Raw genomic sequence first — 22,363 nt, forward strand, 5'->3', positions numbered from 1 at the left:
ACAAGTCCCATTTTATCCGACAGTTACCATAGTAACAGTACCTCTCAGCCAATCAACATCAGAGAAAGATGTCAGATCTGACAACTTGTCGGATGAAAATGTTGATGAAACACTCCCCTGATGTGAATATTGTGTACTGATGTGAATATATTGTATACTGATGTGAATGCAGAAATAAATTAAAATCAAATCCAATCGAATATCATAACTTTGAAGGTATACGGATCTAGTTCATGAAATTGGGACATCCTGTGTGAGTTTCAGATCACATGACCAAGGTCAGTGAACTTTGGCCGTGTTGGGGGTATTTTTTGGATTGCCATCATAATTTTGAAAGTTTATGGATCTAGTTCATGAAATGTGGATATAAGGGTAATCAAGTATCACCAATCGTGTTGCACAAGTCTTTGGTCACATGCTAAAGGTAAAATGTCATTTAGGGTCAGTGAACATTATTATATAATATATTATTTCATCATATAAATTTTAAATTGTAGTTAATACAAAGAAATGATAATTATTGTACGTGTTATGCGTGCGGAACACGCATCGCGAGCGCGTAACGCGAAGACCTCAGCGGGTTGATGTCCTATCACTGCCCAATAACCTCAGTCTGTAATATTTGGATATTTGGAAGGGGATGCGTCCTCTAGCCCCCCCCCCCTATCCCATGCTTTCGTCACTTAAACATTTTAAGGAATTTTGGTATAAATTCAGGAGGATAAGTGTCCCACTATTTAAATAATGCACACGACAATCGCGAGCTAGAAATTGTTGATGTTCAGACTCGAAAACAGGACTCTATTCATATTTGGCAATAAATAAAAGGATGGGTATTTTCCAAAATAAATTATGCGAACGTTAAGCGCGAGTTAAAACGTTTTTGATATCCGATCTGAAAAAAAGGGACAGTTTTATCACTTTTTGTAACAACAGGATGCACATGTTATTACATTTTACAATTAATGCAAGCGTCAAGCGAGAGCCAAAGTCTTCGATAGAATGTAATACATCATAAAAAGGGATCATGAAAAGTCATCTTTTTGATAATTTATTGTATGCACGAAGAGGAGAGGTACTTTTATAAATCAAATAATTCGAGTGCTCAGCGTGAGCTGAAAAATGATTCGTATATTTAATTCATAACTAAATATTTCAAGCTCCATTTAAGCCTCTTGAGCAAGATATTTATCTTATCGAAGAGGCAATGCGAACGCGAAGCTCGAGCTGAAATTTGTTCATTTTCCAAGGTGAAAACTAGATTTTCTAAGCAATTTTGTGATCATGATCAGGATGCGTATCACGCTCATACAAACTACTGCAAACTCGAATCGCGAATAGAATAATCTGTGCATATTGACTTGAAAATGGTAATTTTTAAACCCAATGTTATCCTCTTGTTCAAACTATTTTCTCATTAAACTGACACTGCGAGCACGGAGCGCGAGCGAAATTTTCATTTTAATATAATGACCTGAACATGTTCTACTTGCAAGTATTCCCTTCTTCTTCTTATTCTATTCACGTTTCTTCCTCCTCTGATCCTTCTTCTTTTTTGTTTTTGTTTTACTCCTTTCCTTACTTTGTCCGGAGGGTACATGTAGATGTCCGGGGGGGGGGTAGATGTCCGGGGGAGATGTCCGGGGTACATGTCCAAGGGTAGATGTCCGGGGGTAAATGTCCGGGGAGTAGATGTCCTAGGGGATACTAAGCCTTGTCCTAGGGGGGTGGATGTCCTAGAGGGTGAATATCCGGGGTGGATGTACGGGGGGTGGATGTACGGGGGTGGATGTCCAGGGGGGTAGATGTCCTGATACGGTAGTATGAATCATGGTGTCATTGGCTGGACTGGCATGGATTCAGGGATGTAAAGTGGGCTGAATAGTGCTATAGCGGGCTAATGGCAGTTTGGCCCGCTCACTATACAACCATGCAACTAAACGAGCTTGGCTTGGGTCAGTGGGATAGATGTAAAGATGTATAGTTTCCTGTGTTCTGGGTCAGTTTAGCGATTGATCGTACTCTAGATTTTTACGATGGATTGTACATTGTAGTCAATGCAATCAATCGTAGAAAAATGTTCTACGATCATTGCTAAGCTTTGTGTTACGGGCCCCTGATTGGTTAAACGGTTACACTTCGTAATTCCGAAGGTTCTTTATTCCGAAGGTTCGTAATTCCGAAACACGTAAATTGCCTATACCTCGATGTTCGTTAATCCGAAAACGTAAAAGGGTTCGTTAATCCGAACAATTGTGGCGTTATTCCGAAGGTTCGATAATCCGAAAACGAAATAAAGTTCGATGTTCCGAAGGTTAGTTAATCCGAAAACGAAATAAGGTTCGTTGTTCCGAAGGTTCGTTAATCCGAAAACGAAATAAGGTTCCTTGTTCCGAAGGTTCTTAAGTCCGAATAAGAAATAGGGTTCGTTAATCATTTAGTTTTTAGACTAACGAACCTTCGGAATTACGAACCTCATTTCGTTTTCGGATTATCGAACCTTCGGAATTACGAACCTCACTTCGTTTTCGGACTAACGAACCTTCGGAATTACGAACCTCATTTCGTTTTCGGACTAACGAACCTTCGGAATTATGAATCTTCGGAAATACGAACCTTCGGAATATCCGAACCTTCGGAATAACGAAGCTTCGGAATTACGAATGTATGCGATATTGGTTGCCTGTTTGGCCCCTCATAAGTGGGTGGCGTCATCGTTTCCACACACAGCCTACTCTGTGTAGATAACTGTTTTCTGAAAATAAGGCGAGAATAATATCAGTTACTATCTTACATCTGATATCATTGAGATATTCAGCCTTGCTTGTTTGATTTTCTGTATTCATTCAAATCAACTTGCACTCTGAAACTTTCATTATGTTTCTTGTCTTTTAAGCTCTCTCTTTCTCTCTCCCTCTCGCTGTCTCTCTTTCTAGCCCTTTCCTCCAAAATAACATGAAATGATTTAAACACAAGTAACTTCGAAGAGGGAACATTATTTTTATTGAATATGATAAAGTTTAATATGATACCCGCGATCTTAAGCACCTTGTATATCGTTTCATACAAGTTGTCTGAAATTGATTAGACATTCATATAAAGAGAATTTGTTTCTTTCTTGGTTACTACATAACATTGAAAGAGCGCTATGTGTGATACAAATATATCCCTATGATTATACTATACGACATTCAATTCAAAACACATTATACCAATATATTAGATAAATTTTCATATACATTTTCAAAATCATTACTGCAAGAAAACTTAGGTAGATTTATATATAATGTAAATTACAATCCGCAAGAAATATATACATGAATATACCCTAAAATTATAGTACAGTCAACATTATGTTCATCTTTATAAAGTAAATCAGTGTCATATCTCTCAAATGAATGTGAATACGCAGAAATATACAATAACTAAAATCGGAATAGGTCTACATAACTAAACAGAATATATTTTAACTATATAGAGAGGACAATGGTTCAAATTTCAAATAAGAATTAGCAATGGTAAATGATAAACACTTTCGAAAGAGTCCTCGGGCTAAACAAGAGAAAAACATGACATAGAGTGATGAGAGAGAGGGGGGGGGGGCAGAGAGAGAGAGAGAGAGAGAGAGAGAGAGAGGCGGGGGGAGGCAGAGAGGGGGAGAGAGGGAGGGTTCTTTATAAGGAGAAAATAGGACAAGTGAGAACAACCATGAAATTTGAAACACGATTATGAATATTGCTAAACTAGTCCAGACGAAATACGTGAATAAAAAAAAGTCATATTCGTTTGTATTGCTGTAGTATATTATATTCGCCTTTGCACTGCCCCAAATTTCAAAATAACTTTAAAAAAATCTTAATTCCGAAATTTCCTTTCACAATCATACAGTAAAAATCTATTTCTGACTGGTGGTGCCGCTGTACTAAAAAAGAAACTGGCAAATTCACACAAAACAATGTTTTAGCGAATATTAAAAAGCTGCAGAATGCTGAAAAAAGAAATCATAATAACATTATGACATAGTTTTGATGATACGTTGAGTGTAAAAATATTTCACTCTCGGGTAAAATCTGGTATTGACAGATGCTTAGTCTCTTTTATAGAGAAACATCAAAAGACAAACGTCAAGCTTGAGCGAACGCCTACAATCTTGGTCCAGAGTATCAAAAATAGCTTTACGAATTGAAAATGAAGAATTCTGCAATGAAGGCAGCAGTGCTTTGGGTACTCCAAATAAAATGACGTGCTTTTAGTAATCGTTTATGATTATGTTGTGATTATGCGTCAATTATCATTATAGTTATAATATATTTGCTTTTATGTAACAACTTTTCTTTATCAAAGATTGAATAAAATATATGGTAAAGTTCAAACTAATAAGAAAAGTAATTATGTATGAATATTTATCAATCATACATAATAATAACTGAAATTATAGTACAAAACTATCTTAAATCAATATACTTTTGAAGAAAAAAGATCCTTTGATTAGGGGTACTGTTGCTTTCTCTTTATTGATTTCTTTCATTTTGGCGCAAGCCATTTTTGATTGCCTGGACCAAACTAAGAATTCGCTCAAGCATAAACCCAACCTTGCCTTGTTGGACTGTCATTCAACTATAATTAAAATAATTCATGATTTTGACAGCTTTTCACAATATGTATTGTTGAATGCGCACTGTATATTGTTTACATTATCTCCCGCCGTTAGATTTCAAGTGTTTTTATAACTCCCTTAAAAATGTATTAATATTTTCAAAGGCGTGGTGTTTCTTAGTTCATCATAATATTCGTTTCACTTCATAATTATTATAAAATCTATAGATTGATTTTTATTTTATCTGTTCAGATTTGAAACTGAGCTACCAAATTCTGTAAAATTTCGAAATATATATATATATAATATCCTTTATAGTGCAAGCAATGTGTCTTGTGGTTGAAATTAGCGTTGTTCATTTAGTCTGCGGTGGATCAGGATCGCACATACATGCAGGGGCTCATGAGGGGGAGCTGGGGCAGGAAAAACATTCTGACAAGAGAAAAGAAGGCATCATCGTTCCAGGGCGGTGGGCCGGTGCCTTGTCTTATTATATGCATTGGCGGATCTTCCAGGGGCGGTGGGCCCCGACACTCTTGGTCCCCTGGATTCGCCGTTGACTCTTACGAACATGTTCGTAAATGTATGAATAACTTTATGAACGAATGCATGGGGGATTATGACACACCAAAGTGGGTTTGTCAAACAATTGTAGTAGCAGCATAAGCAATTTTACTGTAAGCAATTATTTTTCGGTATATCCCTATTTGTACAGATATTGTGTACGCCCTGTTTAACGATTTCCCAGATCCGCCCTGTAGCTCAATAGTTGCAGTCAATAGATTACATTGAAATAGAAACAAAACCATTAAGTTACTGAACTGAAAATAGTATTTGTGCAATGACAAAAAAATCACATTACTTTAAATGAAGCTTGGAACACGATGGATATATATTCACAATATAGCTAAAATCAATGCATTGTTTTACCTACATTTGGAATACTTATAGAAAGGTCACAATATTTAGACATTTCAAAGCCAAATTCGCTCTCCGTAATTTCAAGTATAAAAAAATCTAAAAACAAACCCATGTCTCACTTTAATGTATTGAGAAATTCGAACAAAAAAAGGAGGAAAACCTACACGAATTCAACTCGAATTCACTTGAAATTGATTGCAAAAATTTCATAATCAAAAATATTATCAAGACTAACAAAGCATTCAAAATATTCGTTGCTTATAATAATAAATCATACATTAGCCATACACGCTAAGAAAAGAACTATGAAATATATGTACACATCGGAATAGCAACAATATAGTTACATAGTGCATAATAATTCAATCAAAATATTGCTGTCACAAAATCTAAATCCCTGCAAAAGCAAAGATAATTTATAGCAAGAATGCGCACTTTTTCTCCAGCCACAAAAGTAATCTCGATAAATAATAAACGAAAGTGGTTTCTACTCAGTTCGTCAACCCACGTCTAACCATGGACGTGCTATAGGAGCATGATACCACTAAAATCATCTTCAAACATCTGTTGATGTACATTGCGTTGCTTTAAATCCAATCATTTAAATCAATTTTCATGGTAGAGTATGTATGTATGCATTCCGGTGCTTATCCGTTCTGGATAGGACAACAATTGTTTTTTCCAATATAACTCAAAGACACTATTTTTCTCAGGGAATCTCGGAAAATCCCCGTCTCCGAAAGTACCGGAAGATCAGGTCGAAGTGAAGAATGTCTTTTGCTGGCTCCATGGATATTCCGAGAGTTATTTTCGGTTATTCCAAACAGCAAACACACAAGTTTCCAAAGGAAAATGAAGAAAATATACAAAAACGACATTGCCATGCTTGTCGTTTACAAAAGTCGGTAAAAAAACCCTTTTATGGCGTACATATAATTTGTAGATGGCGCCTATCCCAAGATAAACTTGATTTCAATAATTGGCTTAGGCATAATCGGGCAATTCAGTGAATCATTTACGAAGCAATACATAACAATAAAAATTTATGCACGCATATAAATGAGTAGGTGATGAAAACTGATCTATATATCGATGGTAATGACATAGTAAGCTCATACGTATTATGCATATCATAATATGTATCTAAAACACTTCATTTTTTCAAATATGTTTAGGCTACTATAAAATCACTCGATCGTAAAAAAACAAGCATCTAGAGAAGAAATATTCATGAGAAGCACTTTTACGTTTTACATTCTTTGTGCACTAAATAGAACAAATCAATGATAAAATGCAGAAGAAGAATGGGTCCAACAAATAAAATGTAGGCGTACGAATACACTCCATAAATCTATCCGTTTACAATGCAAACTTGAAAATGTTGATAACAAAAGCACGATCATATCTCGCAGATCCCAAATCATCGATCCTAACTTAGTTTTTCTCATGAAATTTCTCTTATTCTTTATATCATTATTTTACGTCACTAGTTGTATTTAAATAAAGTATCAAAATGAAGAGCCATTTTATTGCCCAGTGTTTGTACAAAGCGAATGTAAGAGTCACGGCAGTGGTACTGAGATCACGTGATGCCAGCTGACCAATCAGGAAACATCACCAACAGTTATTGATGAGGCCATCATTATGCCTATTCGAGAAGGAAATAAAACAAAAGTATATAACAAAAATCATAACTAAATCTGTCTAAACGGCTTTTAATCCTCTGACCTCCGAATAACATAACATAGAATATCATATCATACTAAATAAACCTGACATTCTGCTTAAAAAAAAAGGCCTGCGCCAAAAGGCAGAAAATGAGAAAATATTGACGATCAGACATCTTGCTAATCAGCAGACTTCCTCTTAAATGTCTTAAGCTTTTCATTATCTTTGCTATGTTTTTCGAGTTATGCTTTCAAAATCCATTTACAAAACAATTTACTTGAATCGTTTTTTTATTTTCATTTTACTACGTCATCTTTTAGCATTCCTTCCTAACTAAGAAAAAATTGTTTGTCAACCCAGGCAAGGAGATTTGCATTACCAATGGGCGAGCTTGTAATTTATCCAAATCCTTTTATGTGAAACAAAGGTTGTGGTGCATTTGAAAGACATGATTCTTTCCTGTTAGAATTACTATTGTCCTGTCAAGCACCATGGCCTTGGAATGCAGAGTGCTGTGGTGCTGAAGCCCCCCTCCAAAGATTTCCCTGGGGTGGTCCGTGTACTATCCATCATAGGCAGCACCCCTGGAAAACTGTGACTATGTTAAAACGTAAACATTGAACAAAAAATACCTTAATTTTGTAGCGAAAACTTTTTTGTTGCTTTTCAAATTTTTCTTAATAAAAAAAAATAAAAAAGAGCATCATTTCTTAGTGAAAACTTTTTTTGCGTGTCAAAACCTTGAACCTTGAAATTCAAATCTGCACCCAATTAAAAATGTATCCCGCACCCTTTCAAGCACACAATTTAACTTGTTCAAGGCATCAATGTCCCCTTCATAATAGGATTCATGACTTTTAAAGGCACCCGTAACCTTTGTTTTACATAACAAAAGGATTTGAATAAATTACAAGCTCGCCCATTGATAATGCAAATCTCCTTGCTTGACAAACACGTTTTTTTCTTCTTATTTATGAAGGAATGCTAAAAGATAGCACAGTACAATGAAAATACAAAACAATTCATGTAAATTAAAGCCCCAGTCACATATAGATCCCGGACCACCCCGGACCATCCCGGATCTGATCCGGGGTGGTCCGGGGAGAGATCCGTGTTGGCGCCTTGGGCATCCTTGGAGGTCCGGGGTGGTCCGTGTTGGTCCTTGAACGTCCGGGAGGCCAACACGGCAGTTTTTGACTGTCAAAAACATCCGGCGTCATCCGTGGACTGCCGGGTTGGCAAAGCCATCCGGGATGGTCCGTGTAGGTTCGTGTGGCTGCCGTGTAGGTCCGTGTAGCTGCCGTGTAGGTCCGTGTGGCTGCCTGGAGTATCCTTGGCAGTCCGTGTTCTTTTTTCCCATCAAATCTTTACAACGCTATTTACTTTTATGAACTTTTCAGGAGTTGTTAAACAGTTGACACAAACATGCTTAATTTATTTATGATTAAATGGATGATTTAACGATTCAGGATATTTTCTTACGCTTTGGAGATTGGCCCCAACCTAATATTTGTAAATTTAGTGCATGTATCAATAATTCTTTTTTTTTTTTTAAATATTTACCCCAACTTTGTCTGTTATTACTATTTCACATTTCATTTTCTTAAAATAAATGTTATGTATCTGTTACATCAAAATTGTACATTAAGTTTTATACTACTGCCCTGCATCGACAGTTATGCGTCATGACCTGGGCCTATCTAAATTTTTATTATGTTTTCTAGTGACTTTGTTAATTTCTTTCCTTTATTGTGATTTCAATAAAGTGATATCAAATCAAATCGAAATTAAATTTGTCGTTCAATATTTAAAGTACTCAACTACTGTTAAAACGGTAAACTGCGTTGTATGAAAAACAGCGTTTTTACTGGTTAAGGAAGTTTTAAGTTTTGATATCTTTTTTTAAAAACAACATAATATAATGTTGCGACAAGGATAAGAAAAAATGAATAAATATCAGCTCATTATTATGAGCAGATTTTCATTTGCCGTGCTGGTCAATATAGCTGCCGTGTTGGTCCTTGAGCTGACCTGTTGGTCCGTGTAGCTGACGTGTTGGTCCGTGTTGCTGACGTGTAGGTCCGTGTTGCTGACGTGTAGGTCCGTGTTGACGACGTGCTCTGCCGGCATGGTCCGTGTAGATCCGTGTGAAGATGCCGTGTAGATGCCGTGTTTACAGTCATCAACGTTTAATCCGGGGCAAAACGATCCCGGACCTCCCCGGATCATGCCGGCGTTGCCGTGTTGATCCGTGAGGATCCGTGTCTATATGTGACTGGGGCTTAATGCTTTGTAAATGGATTTTGAAAGCATGATTCGAGAATTAGGGCAAAGATAATGAAAAGCTTACGAGGAAGTCTGCTGATTAGCAAAATGTCTGATCGTCAATACTTTTTAATTTTTGCCATTTGGCGCAAACCTTTTTTTGAACTCCTGACAAAAACGTTCCATGTGCGCTCATGCATGAACAAACCTTATTATTGCAAATGGCATTTGAAAGATAAGACTTCAGAGCATCTATTGACATAACTTGAAACAAAGTTTTGATAGACTTTTCAAAACTGTCCCATTTTTTTTATACGCACTGTCGTAGTAGTGATATTATAAATTACATATTCTTCTCGCCTCTTACATAATACGGAGTTGGTGATCAAAATTAGGTCTTTAAAATGTTGTCGTATATATTTGAACGATTTCATATCAGATAGAATTTGATGTATATCATTACATTTTATTGAAATAAAAACAACAACCAAAGGACAGATTTTCAAAAAGACTGATTACCAATTATTCTGATCTCTAAATTTGAACATTATACAGTAGATGCTAGGACAATCTATGTGGTAGATATAAACACTCAATAATAGAAGAAAATCGGCTACAGAAAAGCTGTCAGGGAGTCGGGTTTTAAGAGCAAAAAAAGATGAAGCCGTCTGAAAGTCATAGAATATCAAAAAGTTCATCTACCACTTTCTACAAAGAGAAATAATAATCTACGAAATCCATTCTCATATTGATAGGCATACACTGTATACATACATTTAGAAAGTATTGACGGTGACACACTTTGTTACGTCATGGTAAAAAGAACACAAGTTGTGACGTCAGAAGAGCATACACTACCGGCTAATAACACACATTCCATTCTGATCACGTGCTACAAATCAGGCATATTTTCGTTCGCGGCACACCAGAAAGTACGAAAGGTGAGTCTTGACTACAATTTGAACAGTAGAAGAAGATTTCTGATCAAGCATGGCATTATACAAGAGAAACAGTCAAAGTCTGGTCTAGATTGAAGATAGAAGTTCTACTGGGTTTGCAAGATAGAAAATAGCAGAAACATCGCAAGAGTTTGACAGCAGGCCGAAGTAATTACGTCTAAATACTATACTTCTGTATTTCTGTGTGTTCCTAGCGCATCATCCTCGTCAATGAAGCGGAGTTGGTTGGCGTGGATGCCGTTAGGTGGGGATGTCGGAGCCTCCTCTCGCGTCGTGTTCACAACAGGCGGGACCAGCGGTTGAAGTTCCATATCATCTTCGTCCAGCCATTTCGGTTTCTTCTCGGTTTTTGCCTGGGCCATGTCGACCATCGCTTCTGAGCATCCCGATGACAGTGACATCATGCTGTCCCTTCGTTCGGGTTCTTTCATAGCATCGCGGAGAGCCTGGAACACAAAATGATCAGAGACATTTTTTTATGGACAATGTCCCTTCAAACCCGCACAATATTTTGATTTTGACCGGGTTCAGTTCGTCAACACTTCCCAAAATCCCAACGGTTCTATTTTGAAAAAACAAACAAACAGCCAAACAGTCAAACATAAGCAAATTGAACAAACATGGAGGTAGAATGGGTCAACGATTTTGAAATAAAATACACAAGTGGAGGGGTGGGGACGGCTGTCGCCGAAGTCCCCCACCATATCACGTTATGGCCATAGTGTTACTACCCTCATCACCATCACCATCGTCGAATATTATAATCGTCTTCATACCGAAGCTTATCACTTCATTTATATCATCATTTGCATCATCATCAGCAGCAGCATCATCATCATCATCATCAGCACCACTACCAAAATGATCATCTCATCATCCTTGCAGCCACCATGGCCATCATTGCCACCGGGTCAATCCTACCTGGAACATCCCTGTACCGAGTGCGCCATCATCCTCCAAGTCCTTGTCGTGCACCTTGGCTTCCACCTGCCGAATCTTCTTGTCCATCTCACCCAGGGCCTCGAACATCTCGAACTTGAAACCCGAGATGTCCTGCTTGAGCTCGTTGAGGATGTTGGCCTGGTCGTCATCGTCCTCCTGGTGACGTTTCTCGAAGTGGTATCTTTTAACCAGATGGTCCGATACTTCCTGTGAAAGAAGGAATCCAGAGAAATAGATAGCAGTAATGATACTTAGTATTAATGGAGATTTTATGCTACTATTCTATTTCACTTCAGGTAGCAGCAGCAGCAGTAGGAGCAACAGCAGCAGCAGTAGCTGTAGTAGTAGAGGTACAAGTAGTAGTAGCAGTAGAAGAAAAAGAAGAAAACGACTAGTTAGTCAAAGTAGTAGTATATGTAGTAGTAGTAGTAGTAGTAGTAGTAGTAGTAGTAGTAGTAGTAGTAGAGAAGTAGTAGTTGTAGTAGCAGTAGCAGCAGTAAAAGAAGTAGTATAAGCAATAGCATTAGCAGTAGTAGTAGTAGTAGTAGTAGTAGTAGTAGTAGTAGTAGTAGTAGAAGTAGTAGTAGTGGTAGTAGTAGGAGTAGTAGTAGTAGTAGTAGTAGTAGTAGTAGTAGTAGTAGTAGTAGTAGTAGTAGTAGTAGTAGTATAGTAGTAGTAGTAATAGTAGTAGTAGTAGTAGTAGTATAGTAGTAATAGTAGTAGTAGTATAGTAGTAGTAGTAGTAGAAGTAGTAGAAGTAGTAGTAGTAGTAGTAGTAGTAGTAGTAGTAGTATAGTAATAATAGTAGTAGTAGTATAGTAGTAGTAGTAGTAGTAGTAGTAGTAGTAGTAGTAGTATAGTAATAATAGTAGTTGTAGTATAGTAGTAGTAGTAGAAGTAGTAGTAGTAGTAGTAGTAGTAGTAGTAGTAGTAGTAGTAGTAGTAGTAGTAGTAGTAATAGTAGTAGTAGTATATTAGTAGTATAGTAGTAGTAGTAGTAGTAGTAGTAGTAGTAGTAGTAGTAGACTAGTAGTAGTAGTAGTAGTAGTAGTGTTAGTCGTCGTCGTCGTGTAAAATGTGTAAAAATCTTTTTGGTTTGGGGTGGTGATTAGCATTGTTATTACGATCGTGCAGCAGATGGAATAAACATCACTATATTCACAAAATATACTTGGTTACATTCAGATTTATTAAAAATAATATTTTCTTACCTTGAAACGCAATTGACGTTCATCTACTAAGCTCTTCAATCGTTCCTTTGAAATTAAAGATAATAAAACAAATCCAAGATAAAGTATAATCAAAACAATGCACTACTTTCCCTAAACATGTATTGCAAAAGCTAAGTTCATTTAGGTAAATTTTAGGTGGCCTATTCCCGAACATTGAAATACCCTGGCGCTGCCCCTTCACGTATCATACAGTCTTAATCTTTAAAAACCATTATTCGATCTCATCTATCCTTTTTTTTTAATGGATAATAATAATAATAATAATGGGCATTTATCTAGAAATATTCTATTCCGAGGCGCATTGTTTATTATCATTATTACCCCAGCTTTAGCTCGAGCTGCCTTTCAGCGCTCATTGGATTCAAGGAATTAATCCTGCCGGGTACCCATTCGCCTCACCTGGGTTGAGTGCAGCACAATGTGGATTAACTTCTTGCTCAAGGAAATTACGCCATGGCTGGGATTTGAACCCACGACCCTCTCTTTCAAAGTCAGAAGACTAATCCACTGGGCCACAACGTTTCACATACCATATCGTTAAAGCTTTTCATAATCATGTACTGAACTTAAAACCATTTTAAAGATTTCGATTGGTAACCGCAGTTGAGGCGCCTCAGCGAACCTTACTTGGTTCGGCCAAGGCAGCGTTAAAACTCGGCTATCTATAACTACAAAGTATTAAAAAAATCCCCATCTTACCCGACCCGACATTCATTCATCTTTGTGAAAAATCAAGAGTTTATTTATGAATCTCTCTAAATCAGATAGTAAATTTACTACACTAAGCCTAATTAGGTGGTCTGTCATGAAGATGACAGATCACCTATTATATTCGTCAGAATTTACTTTATTTATTTTTATTGCCAAATCTTTGTCCACCTCTATCTCAAAATCGGGCATGTCAATTTCCTTGATTTTCATGTCATGTATGGGCATCATTATGGACATGGGAATGGAAACTTTTCAAGGTTATCAAATCATGATGACGTCATCTAGGCGCCATTTTGTAAAATTAAATGATTGATCATATCATCGCAACTAATCATCAAAAATCATCCATATTTGCATCATATCAAGTTCAGGTGACAGGTCATCAGGACATATCATCAGAGGTCATGCAAAGGTCACGACGCGCACGTACGCGCGCGTCAAAATTTTAAATTTCCCCAAATCGACCGTGGTCAAGTTTGGGTACGTTTCTGGTCATTTTGAGCATGTCAAGAATTTGCGCGCGCACAGGTATGCGTGCGCGTTCTTGCACCTACCATCGTTATGCATCTTCGAGTCATCATTTCTTTCATGTCTTTCCATTGTTCATTATCTTCTGATTAATTTGATACCTCATTCAGCCTCTTACGACCAATAATACGGGAATGCGCGTCCATTCAAATTTGCATTACGCGCGCGTAAATGGGCTAAAATATGCCTATATAAAATTCACTGTAGCTCTTCAGGGAGTCCGTTGACCCCAATTTTTCTTTTCATATTCGAATAGAGTATGAATAGGAGATATGATTTCATGCCACATTTGACTCTTAATTACATCGTGACGTCATCAAAATGGCGTCGGAACTAAGAACAAGTGTTTTCTGTTTCATGATGTCACCACAGTCATTTAAATTGATTTTAATTCCGTAAATCTTGGTCTGTTCTCGCCAAATTTTCAATATGTTTTAGCTTAGAATGTATCCTTTAGACAATATCTCCACTGTTTCATTTTAAAGCTTGTACTATTCTCAAAACTAGAATTTGTAGAGTTTTGTCATCATGCCAATTTGGAATTGCAAGAATGTACATTCAATGTCAAGTTGACAATATGTTTCCTATTTTGCTCTCTGTGCTTGTCGAACACACTGAGGCCGACTGGATAACACACCTGACTGGTATACCAGGGTTCGGTGGTTCAAACCTCGCTGGACCCCCTTTTTTTTTTTTTTTTTTTTTTTTGGTCCTTTTTAGGTGGTCTGTCATGAAGATGACAGATCACCTATTATATTCGTCAGAATTTACTTTATTTATTTTTATTGCCAAATCTTTGTCCACCTCTATCTCAAAATCGGGCATGTCAATTTCCTTGATTTTCATGTCATGTATGGGCATCATTATGGACATGGGAATGGAAACTTTTCAAGGTTATCAAATCATGATGACGTCATCTAGGCGCCATTTTGTAAAATTAAATGATTGATCATATCATCGCAACTAATCATCAAAAATCATCCATATTTGCATCATATCAAGTTCAGGTGACAGGTCATCAGGACATATCATCAGAGGTCATGCAAAGGTCACGACGCGCACGTACGCGCGCGTCAAAATTTTAAATTTCCCCAAATCGACCGTGGTCAAGTTTGGGTACGTTTCTGGTCATTTTGAGCATGTCAAGAATTTGCGCGCGCACAGGTATGCGTGCGCGTTCTTGCACCTACCATCGTTATGCATCTTCGAGTCATCATTTCTTTCATGTCTTTCCATTGTTCATTATCTTCTGATTAATTTGATACCTCATTCAGCCTCTTACGACCAATAATACGGGAATGCGCGTCCATTCAAATTTGCATTACGCGCGCGTAAATGGGCTAAAATATGCCTATATAAAATTCACTGTAGCTCTTCAGGGAGTCCGTTGACCCCAATTTTTCTTTTCATATTCGAATAGAGTATGAATAGGAGATATGATTTCATGCCACATTTGACTCTTAATTACATCGTGACGTCATCAAAATGGCGTCGGAACTAAGAACAAGTGTTTTCTGTTTCATGATGTCACCACAGTCATTTAAATTGATTTTAATTCCGTAAATCTTGGTCTGTTCTCGCCAAATTTTCAATATGTTTTAGCTTAGAATGTATCCTTTAGACAATATCTCCACTGTTTCATTTTAAAGCTTGTACTATTCTCAAAACTAGAATTTGTAGAGTTTTGTCATCATGCCAATTTGGAATTGCAAGAATGTACATTCAATGTCAAGTTGACAATATGTTTCCTATTTTGCTCTCTGTGCTTGTCGAACACACTGTGGCCGACTGGATAACACACCTGACTGGTATACCAGGGTTCGGTGGTTCAAACCTCGCTGGACCCCCTTTTTTTTTTTTTTTTTTTTTTTGGTCCTTTTTAGGTGGTCTGTCATTAAGATGACAGATCACCTATTATATTCGTCAGAATTTTCTTTATTTTTATTGCCAAATCTTTGTCCACCTCTATCTCAAAATCGGGCATGTCAATTTCCTTGATTTTCATGTCATGTATGGGCATCATTATGGACATGGGAATGGAAACTTTTCAAGGTTATCAAATCATGATGACGTCATCTAGGCGCCATTTTGTAAAATTAAATGATTGATCATATCATCGCAACTAATCATCAAAAATCATCCATATTTGCATCATATCAAGTTCAGGTGACAGGTCATCAGGACATATCATCAGAGGTCATGCAAAGGTCACGACGCGCACGTACGCGCGCGTCAAAATTTTAAATTTCCCCAAATCGACCGTGGTCAAGTTTGGGTACGTTTCTGGTCATTTTGAGCATGTCAAGAATTTGCGCGCGCACAGGTATGCGTGCGCGTTCTTGCACCTACCATCGTTATGCATCTTCGAGTCATCATTTCTTTCATGTCTTTCCATTGTTCATTATCTTCTGATTAATTTGATACCTCATTCAGCCTCTTACGACCAATAATACGGGAATGCGCGTCCATTCAAATTTGCATTACGCGCGCGTAAATGGGCTAAAATATGCCTATATAAAATTCACTGTAGCTCTTCAGGGAGTCCGTTGACCCCAATTTTTCTTTTCATATTCGAATAGAGTATGAATAGGAGATATGATTTCATGCCACATTTGACTCTTAATTACATCGTGACGTCATCAAAATGGCGTCGGAACTAAGAACAAGTGTTTTCTGTTTCATGATGTCACCACAGTCATTTAAATTGATTTTAATTCCGTAAATCTTGGTCTGTTCTCGCCAAATTTTCAATATGTTTTAGCTTAGAATGTATCCTTTAGACAATATCTCCACTGTTTCATTTTAAAGCTTGTACTATTCTCAAAACTAGAATTTGTAGAGTTTTGTCATCATGCCAATTTGGAATTGCAAGAATGTACATTCAATGTCAAGTTGACAATATGTTTCCTATTTTGCTCTCTGTGCTTGTCGAACACACTGTGGCCGACTGGATAACACACCTGACTGGTATACCAGGGTTCGGTGGTTCAAACCTCGCTGGACCCCCTTTTTTTTTTTTTTTTTTTTTTTGGTCCTTTTTAGGTGGTCTGTCATTAAGATGACAGATCACCTATTATATTCGTCAGAATTTTCTTTATTTTTATTGCCAAATCTTTGTCCACCTCTATCTCAAAATCGGGCATGTCAATTTCCTTGATTTTCATGTCATGTATGGGCATCATTATGGACATGGGAATGGAAACTTTTCAAGGTTATCAAATCATGATGACGTCATCTAGGCGCCATTTTGTAAAATTAAATGATTGATCATATCATCGCAACTAATCATCAAAAATCATCCATATTTGCATCATATCAAGTTCAGGTGACAGGTCATCAGGACATATCATCAGAGGTCATGCAAAGGTCACGACGCGCACGTACGCGCGCGTCAAAATTTTAAATTTCCCCAAATCGACCGTGGTCAAGTTTGGGTACGTTTCTGGTCATTTTGAGCATGTCAAGAATTTGCGCGCGCACAGGTATGCGTGCGCGTTCTTGCACCTACCATCGTTATGCATCTTCGAGTCATCATTTCTTTCATGTCTTTCCATTGTTCATTATCTTCTGATTAATTTGATACCTCATTCAGCCTCTTACGACCAATAATACGGGAATGCGCGTCCATTCAAATTTGCATTACGCGCGCGTAAATGGGCTAAAATATGCCTATATAAAATTCACTGTAGCTCTTCAGGGAGTCCGTTGACCCCAATTTTTCTTTTCATATTCGAATAGAGTATGAATAGGAGATATGATTTCATGCCACATTTGACTCTTAATTACATCGTGACGTCATCAAAATGGCGTCGGAACTAAGAACAAGTGTTTTCTGTTTCATGATGTCACCACAGTCATTTAAATTGATTTTAATTCCGTAAATCTTGGTCTGTTCTCGCCAAATTTTCAATATGTTTTAGCTTAGAATGTATCCTTTAGACAATATCTCCACTGTTTCATTTTAAAGCTTGTACTATTCTCAAAACTAGAATTTGTAGAGTTTTGTCATCATGCCAATTTGGAATTGCAAGAATGTACATTCAATGTCAAGTTGACAATATGTTTCCTATTTTGCTCTCTGTGCTTGTCGAACACACTGTGGCCGACTGGATAACACACCTGACTGGTATACCAGGGTTCGGTGGTTCAAACCTCGCTGGACCCCCTTTTTTTTTTTTTTTTTTTTTTTTTGGTCCTTTTTAGGTGGTCTGTCATTAAGATGACAGATCACCTATTATATTCGTCAGAATTTTCTTTATTTTTATTGCCAAATCTTTGTCCACCTCTATCTCAAAATCGGGCATGTCAATTTCCTTGATTTTCATGTCATGTATGGGCATCATTATGGACATGGGAATGGAAACTTTTCAAGGTTATCAAATCATGATGACGTCATCTAGGCGCCATTTTGTAAAATTAAATGATTGATCATATCATCGCAACTAATCATCAAAAATCATCCATATTTGCATCATATCAAGTTCAGGTGACAGGTCATCAGGACATATCATCAGAGGTCATGCAAAGGTCACGACGCGCACGTACGCGCGCGTCAAAATTTTAAATTTCCCCAAATCGACCGTGGTCAAGTTTGGGTACGTTTCTGGTCATTTTGAGCATGTCAAGAATTTGCGCGCGCACAGGTATGCGTGCGCGTTCTTGCACCTACCATCGTTATGCATCTTCGAGTCATCATTTCTTTCATGTCTTTCCATTGTTCATTATCTTCTGATTAATTTGATACCTCATTCAGCCTCTTACGACCAATAATACGGGAATGCGCGTCCATTCAAATTTGCATTACACGCGCGTGCAAACTCGCAAAATAAGTCATAAGTGGGCAAAAATATGTCTATATAATATTCACTGTGACTCTTCAGGGAGTCCGTTGACCCCCATTTTTTTTTTCCTATTCGAATAGAGTATGAATAGGAAATATGATTTCATGCCACATTTGACCCTTAAAAACATCGTGACGTCATCAAAATGGCGTCGGAACTAAAAATTAACGTTTTCTGTTTCATGATGTCACCACACTCATGTAAATTGATTCTAATTCCGTAAATATTGGTCTTTTCTCGCCAAATTTTCAATATGTTTTAGCTTAGAATGTACCCTTTAGACAATATGTCCATTGTATCATTTTAAAGCTTGTGCTATTCTCAAAACTAGAACTTGTAGAGGTTTGTCATCATGCCAATTTTCTACTTGCAAAAATTTACATTGACAATATGTTTCCTGTTTTGCATTTGCCGTCTGTCGGAAACATTGTGGTCGACTGGATAACGCACCTGACTAGTAAAGCAGGGGTCGGTGGTTCAATCCTTGCCTGCCTTTTTTTTTTTTTTTTTTCCTTTTTAGGTGGTCTGTCATGAATATGACAGATCACCTATTATATTCGTCAGAATTTACTTTATTTATTTTTATTGCCAAATTTTGTTCCCACTTTATCTCAAAATCGGGCTTGTCAAATTTCTTGATTTTCATGTCATGTATGGAAATTATTATGGAATCGTGAAACGAAACTTTTCAAGGTTATCAAATCATGATGACGTCATCTAGGCGCCATTTTGTAAAATTATATGATTGATCATATCATCACGACGCGCACGTACGCGCGCGTCAAAATTTTAAATTTCCCCAAATCAACCGTGGTCAAGTTTGGGTACGTTTCGGGTCATTTTGAGCATGTCAAGAATTTGCGCGCGCACAGGTATGCGTGCGCGTTCTTGCACCTACCATCGGTATGCATCTTCGAGTCATCATTTATTTTATGTCTGTCCATTGTCCATTAGCTTCTGATTAATTTGATACCTCATTCAGCCTCTTACGACCAATAATACGGGAATGCGCGTCCATTCAAATTTGCATTACTCGCGCGTAAATGGGCAAAAATATGCCTATATAAAATTCACTGTAGCTCTTCAGGGAGTCCGTTGACCCCAAATTTTTTCTCACTCTTTTATATAATCAATATCTCATTTGGAGATTTTGTAATTACGTCAATTTTTAGTTATTAGTGAAAATTACATATTTTCGCAACAAACGTCAACGTACTTGACCGTATCTTCGTTATTACTGGTCAGTTTTCTTCCAAATTTTGATATGATATAGTGAAGACAATTATCTACAAATAACATGTGACTAATTTTCACTTTTGACCCCAGCATCAGTGTGTTATAACTTGTTTGAGTTTTTGCTAATTTTTTCTGGACTTAATTTTTGAGAATTTTTTAAAGAAATTGCTTCATTAATCACTTGTACGGTCTTGCTGAAAATTTTAAGCCCACCTGCTTTGCGGTTACTTATGTAGGACATATTTTGTAATTTTGCCAGAACTTTTTAAGGGGCAATTTTAACATTGTAAAACATCATTTATGTATTTTTTTAGTAAACGCTGCAATATCTAAACGCTATTGGGTTGAAAATTTTCATTCCGGACATTTTGCGGAAATTCCTGGATTTTTTTTCTGTTTGTTAATTTTTACTTAATATAACGTATAACAAATTTTCAGGTACCTTCTGTGAAATGAAAAAATTGTGCAATTTAGTTAATTACACATGTTCCCGAAATTTTGCGGGAAAATTGCCAGTATTTGAATCTTTTACCTGACTTTTTTCAGTAAAAATCATCAAGAAAGAATTTTCGAGTAAATGTCAAAGTCATACACAATTAATAAATGGATATTGAAAATTTTTGACGGAAAATATTATTTGAAATGTTTAAAAATTTGCAGAAATTTGGCAAACATTTACAAAAAAAATCTACTTGGTTCTTTTATCAAATACATCACTGATGAGTTTTGATGTGAATGCTGTGAAATTATAGCATTGTGAAATGTAGCAGAAAATTTGAACAAAAATATTTAAGATATTTTAGCTTTTAAAAAGTATCACCTATGAATTTTCAAGTATTCTGTGAAATTAATACCCACTGACATTGTGAAATGTCAGTGGGTGAAATCTTTAAAAAAAATGCTCAAAGTACAAAGAATTTTTAACAAGATTTTGCATAAAAAACATCAAACTGTCGATTAAAAATTAGCTGCTGTGAAAATTAAGGCGCCTTTCATTGCGCAATTTTGGAAAGCCAATTTCGGTAAAATCGTCTGAGATTTTTGGAGAGTTTTTAAGGCATTTTACGTGCTCCTAACTTTATTTCGTATTTAACATATTGCATTATCACCACCATCATTACAATCATCACGATTGTCATCACTACATTTATAATCACATTTAGCAATGGTCAAAATTTATTCCTTTGATGTCTATGATCAAGATTATCAATCATATCTGAATGATTCATTCCCGGGATTCATTTTATACAACATTAGCCGTCAATGAATGAAAAATCATGACAGACCACCTAATTCGTCCGCATGACGAATTAAAATCTAGTTATATTTGTCTTCGTAAATTTTCTTTTGAATATGCCAATTAGTGATAATAATTTTGATGAAGATCAATAATTGAAGCCCATAGCGTCCATGGCTATTTAAGTGCCCTTCGTAGGCGTTTTATGTTACACGTCAGATGGTTCTATCTTCATTCGGTCACGCCTTGTCGATATGATGGTCAGAAAACTCATTAAAAGTATGACTCATTAGACCTTATAATACAGACTATGTAATCACTGATTAACACCAGATAAAGCTGAGAAACTCATTAACATTTTAACCATGATATTTATTTCTTGGAGAGTCTTCATATTGTATCAGTTTTAGGGCCTTTTCATACGTGAATCTTGAATCATCATTGTATTGGTGATTGCAATTCGTCTTTAGAATCATCGGACCTTTCACACGCTCACTCGAAAACTGTAGTGATTTGAATTCGAATTCCCGAGCGAAGGCGGTATGTGTCCTCGTCAATCAAAGCACTGCATCGCAAATACAAACTACGAGTGCATGACAATTGTATTTGAAGTACTTGGAGTTCACGTAAGCTCCGCCCCCAAAATATGTTTTGGAGGTCAAGCCTTTTTACACGCAAAATTCGTACCGTAATTTGAGTGAAACTTAACTGGAATTCACCTCCGGAGTAGAATTTGAATTCGTGATTGTGATTAGCGTTCGTGATTCTAATCATGATCTAGTTTGGTTTCCCACGTGCTAAAACTTCGTCATTCGCCTTATTTTTCACTGGAATTATCATTCAAATTACGATTTTTTTTTGAAAGGGAGGTTATAATTACCTTGTATGCTTTTGCCATTTCCCCTCTGCAACAAACTTCACAAAATAACCAGCGGAAGAAATAAAAGAAGGCCTTTGGCGTTGGTATGATGTTGAACGGTGGGGGCACTGTGCCGAGATCGTCGAAATAGCTCATCCAAAGTTTAGACCTCGAAAATTTCCACTCGATATCGGCATCCATCTATAAATCAATTGGGAAAGGATAAGTTTTTTTAACACGTGCACAAGTTGGTATCAATGATTCCTAAAGCATTTTCATTTATTTGATGCAAGATAAAAGATAAAAATGATTTGGTCAAGGGCCGCGCTGGGAATCGAACCCCGGACTAACATGGTGTAGTCGGGCG

The 22,363-nt window shown here is 36.9% G+C and overlaps 1 protein-coding gene across 1 annotated transcript in view; it reads right to left on the minus strand.

Annotated features, from left to right (window-relative positions):
• Positions 1 to 2,980: 2,980 nt before the first annotated feature.
• Positions 2,981 to 22,363, minus strand: part of LOC129277617 (short transient receptor potential channel 5-like) — a 36,273-nt gene continuing 16,890 nt past the window's right edge. The window contains exons 6-10 of the mRNA XM_054913774.2: positions 22,018 to 22,197; positions 12,564 to 12,608; positions 11,332 to 11,559; positions 10,581 to 10,856; positions 2,981 to 7,166 (exon numbers count right to left, since the gene is read on the minus strand). Of these exons, the coding sequence (XP_054769749.1) occupies positions 7,161 to 7,166; positions 10,581 to 10,856; positions 11,332 to 11,559; positions 12,564 to 12,608; positions 22,018 to 22,197 (735 nt within the window). The 3' untranslated portion in view covers positions 2,981 to 7,160. The remainder of the gene's footprint in view (positions 7,167 to 10,580; positions 10,857 to 11,331; positions 11,560 to 12,563; positions 12,609 to 22,017; positions 22,198 to 22,363) is intronic.

The sequence above is a fragment of the Lytechinus pictus genome, chromosome 15 (assembly GCF_037042905.1).
Source record: "Lytechinus pictus isolate F3 Inbred chromosome 15, Lp3.0, whole genome shotgun sequence".
NCBI lineage: Eukaryota > Metazoa > Echinodermata > Echinoidea > Temnopleuroida > Toxopneustidae > Lytechinus > Lytechinus pictus.